This window comes from Tauraco erythrolophus, chromosome 1 (assembly GCF_009769465.1).
Source record: "Tauraco erythrolophus isolate bTauEry1 chromosome 1, bTauEry1.pri, whole genome shotgun sequence".
Lineage (NCBI taxonomy): Eukaryota > Metazoa > Chordata > Aves > Musophagiformes > Musophagidae > Tauraco > Tauraco erythrolophus.
Genome location: NC_141465.1, coordinates 103,469,436 through 103,475,435, shown reverse-complemented (window position 1 = coordinate 103,475,435; position 6,000 = coordinate 103,469,436). Strand labels below are relative to the sequence as shown.

Sequence of the window (6,000 nt, the reverse complement as noted above, 5' to 3'; positions counted from 1 at the left end):
GCGGCGGCAGGGGAGCCGGGAGGGACTCGGAGGGAAGAAAGGACGGGGCAGACGCACACGCGGGAGGAGGAGGAGGACTGATCCCAGGCGCGGTTCTGCGGAGGAAGAGCGGGAGCCGCCTGTTATAAAGGGGGAGGAGGCGGAGGGGGAAGGAAGAGCGCGCGGAGCGGAGCCTCCTCCAGAGACAGCCAGACACAGAGGGAGGAGAGAGAGGCTGCCTGCCTGGCTCCCCCTTCCTTCTTCCCTCCCTCCCTTTCATGGACTCTGTCGTTGGGCTGCTGCTGCTTTTCTTCCCTCCTTATTCCGTCTCTCTAATACCCAAAATGATTCAGCTCCATGGCTGCCACTGACGGGGATGTGCCTGCCCGGCTCAGCCTGCCGCTGCCGCCCTGCTGTGCGCCAGTCCTGTACGTATCCGCGCTCTCCTACTATTGCTACTACAGCGGCGATGGCGAGGGGCGCCGTCCGCCCCGCTGGGCTGCCCTGAGGGCCCGCCGGCTGCCCTCGCCCGCCGAGGAGGCGGCGGCCCGGCGGCGGCGCCCGCCGCGGGGAGGGCGGTGCTGCCGGCGAGCCGGGGCTCGCGGGTGAGCGGCGGGGAGGAAGAGGCTCGCCCCCGGGGCCGGCCGGCTGCCGCGGGCATTTTCTCCGCCCGCTGCCCACCTCCCGGGAGAGGCGCAGTCGCGGGGGGGGGGGGGATGGGGGGTGTGTGAGGGGGGGGGGCGGCCGAGGAGGGAGGTGGGGAAATCAAAAAGGGGTAGGGAGGGGAGAGAGAGAAAGAAAGTGAATGGCGGCGGATTGAAAGTGTCACATTCAGAGGCGCTAATCTAGAGGCGGCGGAGGACCGGTCCTCGCCCCCTCCCTGTCTCGGAGGAGAGGAGGAGGAGGAGGGGAGGGGGGTGGTTGGTTAGCGGTGGTGCCGAGGCGCTTCAGCCCGTGCTCTGCGGGAGCCGGCGGCGGGGGGTTGTGCGTGGTGTCTCTCTGCCCTGCTGTGAGCGCAAAGCTAACTGTGTGTGTGTGTCTGTCTGTCTGTCTCTCTCCATACCGGGGGATTGCTCTCTTAAAATACACCCGATACAATGCACCAGCCTGACTCAGCCGCAGACATTAGTGCTAGGAAGATGGCGCACCCGGCAATGTTTCCTAGAAGGGGCAGCAGCAGTAGCAGCGGCAGCAGCTGCGTTACTGCTCCCACTGCACCAGGTACCGGCGTTGGGAGCGCTGCCCTCTCCGCCGAGGATTATCAGCCGCCTTTACTGGTCCAGCCACCGCCCCCATCTCCTGCAGCATCTTCATCAGCGGGTCCACAGCCGACACCCCCTCCTCCACAAAGCCTGAACCTTCTCTCGCAGTCTCAGCTCCAGCCACAGCCTCTTGCGCAGACTGGAGCTCAAATGAAAAAGAAAAGTGGCTTCCAAATTACCAGCGTGACCCCTGCTCAGATATCAGCTAGTATGAGCTCTAATAACAGCATAGCTGAGGATACAGAAAGCTACGATGACCTGGATGAGTCCCACACTGAAGACCTGTCATCTTCAGAAATCTTGGATGTTTCTTTATCCAGGGCCACTGACTTGGGAGAACCTGAGAGGAGCTCATCTGAAGAGACTTTAAATAACTTCCAAGAGGCAGAGACTCCTGGAGCAGTTTCTCCAAACCAGCCTCATCTTCCTCAGCAGCATGCTCCTCTGCCTCATCACCCACAGCAGAGTGTTGTGATCAATGGAAGTGTTCACCCCCATCATGTTCATCACCACCACCATCTTCACCACCACCATCATGGACACCATCATCCATCGCATCCTGGGGTGGGCAGTGCCCCAGTTTCTGCAGGACCACCACCCAGTCCATCACTTAGAAAACTATCAACAACTGGAAGCTCTGACAATGTTATATCAACTGCACCAGTTTCTGCTGCATCATCCGCTGGTTCCCTGGCATCTGTCATGTCTAATATCCGCACCACAAGTACTCCTGGCAATTTAGGTGTAAGTCCTGCTACTGGAACTAGTACCTTAAATAATATGAGTGGTGGTAGTTCTAGTGTGGCAAGCAGCATGCTTGGTACTATAAATTTAAGCAACATCACGAGTACTGGTAATGTAAATGCTTTGTCTGGAACTAGCAGCAATGTTAATGTGAATATCTTGAGTGGTGTTGGCAATGGTACGAGTGCTTCCTCTAGTGTCATTAACAATGTTACTAATCCAACTGCAGGAATGGCAGTGGGATCAAGCCAGCAGCAGCCTGCATCTGGCACGTCAAGGTTTAGGGTTGTAAAATTAGATTCTAGTTCTGAACCTTTCAAAAAAGGTAGATGGACATGCACTGAATTCTATGATAAAGAAAACACTGTTGCAGTTTCAGAAGGAGTAGCAGTAAACAAAGCAATAGAGACGATAAAACAAAACCCGCTTGAAGTGACTTCTGAAAGGGAGAGCACCAGTGGGAGTTCTGTTAGCAGCAATGTAAGCACACTGAGTCACTATACAGAAAGTGTGGGAAGTGGAGAAATGGGAGCACCTACTGTGGTACAGCAGCAAGCGTTTCAAGGTGTGGGTCCGCAGCAGATGGATTTTAGCAGTGCTGCTCCTCCGGCAATTCCAGCATCTAGTATACCACAGAGTGTTTCTCAATCACAGCTTGCACAAGTCCAGCTGCATTCTCAAGAAGTAAACTATCCACAGCAGAAGCCAGGGGTCCAACCTCCTGCACAGGCCAGTCTAACCACTGTTCCTGGGGTTCAGCCAGCCCCAGTTAATATACTAGGTGTATCCCCATCTCTGGGCCACCAGCAGCCTGCCATCCAAAGTATGGCTCAACAGCAGCTACCGTATTCTCAGCCGGCGCAGCCTGTGCAGACTCTGCCAGTTGTACAGCAGCAGCAGTTGCAGTATGGGCAACAGCAGCAACAGACAGTTCCTGCGCAGATGGCCGCCGGTCATGTTAAGCCGGTGAACCAAAACTCTGTGACTGGGGCTATGCCAGACTACATTCAACATCAGCAGATCCTTCAGACTCCAGCCCCTGCCATGCAGCCCAGTTCTACAGGAGTAGGAGCAGGGCAACCGGTTCCTGTTGCCCAGGCACAGAGCATGCAGCCTTCAGTACAAGCACATCCAGCTGCTGCCCCAGCTCAGCCTGTTGCACATGCGCCAACAGCGATTCCAGGTGTAGGTACCAGTGGTCAAATGCTGAATGTTGGGCAGCAAGGAAGCGTAGCTGCTGTGGTGCAACCACCATCTGCTGCAAACCAAATTGCACCTCCAGTTATGCCCTCAACGGCTGCTCCTCCATCTTCACAAGTAGTGCAGCCTGTGCAGACAGGAATAATGCAGCAGGGATTACAGGCTGGTGCTTCTGGCCTTCCTCAGCAAATGGTCATTGCTCAGCAAAACACTTTGTTACCTGTACAGCCGCAGGCACAAGGAGTGGAGTCTGTGGTCCAAGGGATGACTGGCCAGCAGCTGCCTGCAGTTAGCCCTATACCTTCTGCTAGTACTGTTCCTGCACCAAGTCAAGCTGGTTCAGCTGTGCCTCCTGGCATACCTTCTGCTTCTATAGGTTTGGGACAGCCACAGAATATAGCACAAGCTTCGTCTGTGCAGAATGGGAATTTGGCTCAAAGTGTTAGTCAGCCTCCTTTGATATCAACAAGTATAGGTATGCCAGTGGCACAGAGTGTGCCACAGCAGATACCGCTAAGCTCTACCCAGTTCCCCGCACAATCCCTAGCTCAGTCAGTTGTAAGTCAAACTGAAGATGGCAGACGCCCTACAGAACCTTCCTTAGTGGGTTTACCTCAAGCTGCCAGTGGCGAGAGCGGTGCCGGAGCATCAGCCGTTTCCGATGGTGGTAGCAGCAACATGCCATCCTCTGCGTCCCTCTTTCCACTGAAGGTGCTGCCGTTGACAACGCCCCTCGTAGATGGTGAGGATGAGAGGTAAGACTACCCGTAACTTTATATTGAAAGCTACGCTGATAGTTTGATTTGCACTAACTTGCAGGTCTTGTTGCAGCCGTTCTGTGGAATGAAGCGGTGTGATATTCTCATTTAATTAGAAATACTATTTCTCAGGTCTCAGTGTGTGTAGGTATTATATTAAAATGCTTGTTTTTCTCTTGAGGGAGTGGGTTGTATTGATTATGCTCTGAAACTACTGCGTGGGTAAATTGTGTTTAACTGTCTGTGACAGTGTGTATATTCCCATTGTATAGAGAAGACAAAAGAGTACCGTGGAATGTGGGTACACTAGTGGTGATTGTAGTTTAGATTATTTACTATACTGAAATAGTTAGTATTTATTCTTAGGTAGAATTTTTTTTTTTCTTCTCCACAAGCCTAGATTTCGTACTGCCTCAGCTTCTCTTTTTCAAGTATTGACTTTTCTCAGGTTGAACCAGTTATGAGTCTGTGGTGTATGTAGAAGCCTTCTCTTTGATAGCCAAGAGATGCTTTGGGCAAATGAGTATGGTGGGAAAAGGGAGGTTCAGCAACACCATCGTGGCTCTTTAAATTGAACTTGGGGCATTTTTGGTGTTGGTGGTTTTGCTTCAAAGCATTAATCCAATGTGAGAGCCACTCGGGCCTGCGAAGGAGGTGACGAGCCTTTCAGTCTAGTGCACCAATTCTGTGCAGTCAGAGTAAGAAACTGCACATGTTCTCACACCTTCACCTTTTCAGGTAAATGACCATTGGTTGGTCTTAATAGTACGTCTACGTGAATATTCTAATTTCTTTGACAGCGTGTGCAGAGAAGCAGAGTCAGTGTGAAAGGCCCTTGCGTGTGCAGGCTGAAGTGATCCTGACAGCAGTTTTAAAGTGCAATTGTTTGGTATTAATTACACGTGGAAATTCCTCACTGTATCGAGGATTTATTGTGATACACATTTACAAATGGACAGGAAGACTATGATGGTTCTCCCAGATAACTTCTTATCCAAGAAGCTAAATTAATGGCAGAAGTAACTTTAAGATAAATAACCCGCCTTGAGAATGTAGGAGAGGACAGAAAAGAACACTGGAAAAGAAAAAAAAATGAGAGGTGAGAAAACAAAATAAAGCACCAAATATTAACATGGTGGGAAAAATGCTACAGCTATCGGAGGTGAAGTACTTCTTAAATATCTTCTTGGTGCCATAACTTAAATCAGGAATAGTATCAGTGGCTCAACTTTATTAAAAAAAAAAAGGTTGCTGGGAGAGGCTGGATTCTTTTCTTAATATTGGAAATACTAACTCTATCAGCAGTGTCTGATTATGTTGATCATGAGGTGTTGACTGCCTTAGGTGACTTTCATCACGTCTTTCTAAGATGCCAGGGAGCTATAATGAGTAGCAGCTTGTCTTCCAGGAGCGCTAGAAGACAAGTTCCAACACTGTTTCATTCTGATTCTGTTTTTCAGTCAATAAGTACGTGAAGGTGGTAGAAGACAGATTGAGGTGTTAAAGCCCACAGTGTCCCACGATGCTACTAGCAGTCAATTTTCTCAAATGTTTTTTGGTTTCCCTTCCTTCAGTCTTTCTAAACCAGGACATTAATCCTTCTCTTCATGGGTCCAGTTGGTGTTTGGTGGTTTTTTTTGTGTTTGTTTTTCTTTTTTTTTAACTAGCCAACAGAAGAAGTACCCTAAGCTTTCAGGGGATCCTAGCTGAGTAAGAGAATCATAAACTCATTGATACTCAGTGTTTTGGAAAATGACATATAGCATGTGACTGTAACCTGATTTTAAGAGCATATGTTAGCTATTTGTTATGATTGGTAGTTTTTCCCAGAATGTTTAAATCCCTCAGGATAACAATAGCCAGAAATACCTTCTTCCTCTGTTATTTGGCTAGCCAAAGATCATATCCTTTCTTCTCCCATTGCACATTGCGTCTTTGTTCAATTTATCGTCTCAGGTAGGCTACACTTTTGTTTAGCTGCAGTTGGAAAATCATTTAGATGCTTTACACACAGCAGGATATGACTATTAAATAGAGACCAAAAATAATTGTGGGTT

At 49.9% G+C, this 6,000-nt stretch overlaps 1 protein-coding gene across 3 annotated transcripts in view; it reads left to right on the top strand.

The window, feature by feature from the left end:
- Positions 1–350: 350 nt before the first annotated feature.
- TSC22D1 (TSC22 domain family member 1) overlaps positions 351–6,000 on the top strand; it is a 96,848-nt gene continuing 91,198 nt past the window's right edge. The window contains exons 1-2 of one of the 3 annotated variants that reach the window (XM_086620404.1): positions 351–407; positions 1,086–3,940. In XM_086620404.1, the coding sequence (XP_086476530.1) occupies positions 1,119–3,940 (2,822 nt within the window). In that variant the 5' untranslated portion in view covers positions 351–407; positions 1,086–1,118. Of the gene's footprint in view, positions 408–1,076; positions 3,941–6,000 lie in introns of those variants that run through there. The other 2 variants (XM_086620389.1, XM_086620395.1) reach the window with 2 other exon arrangements.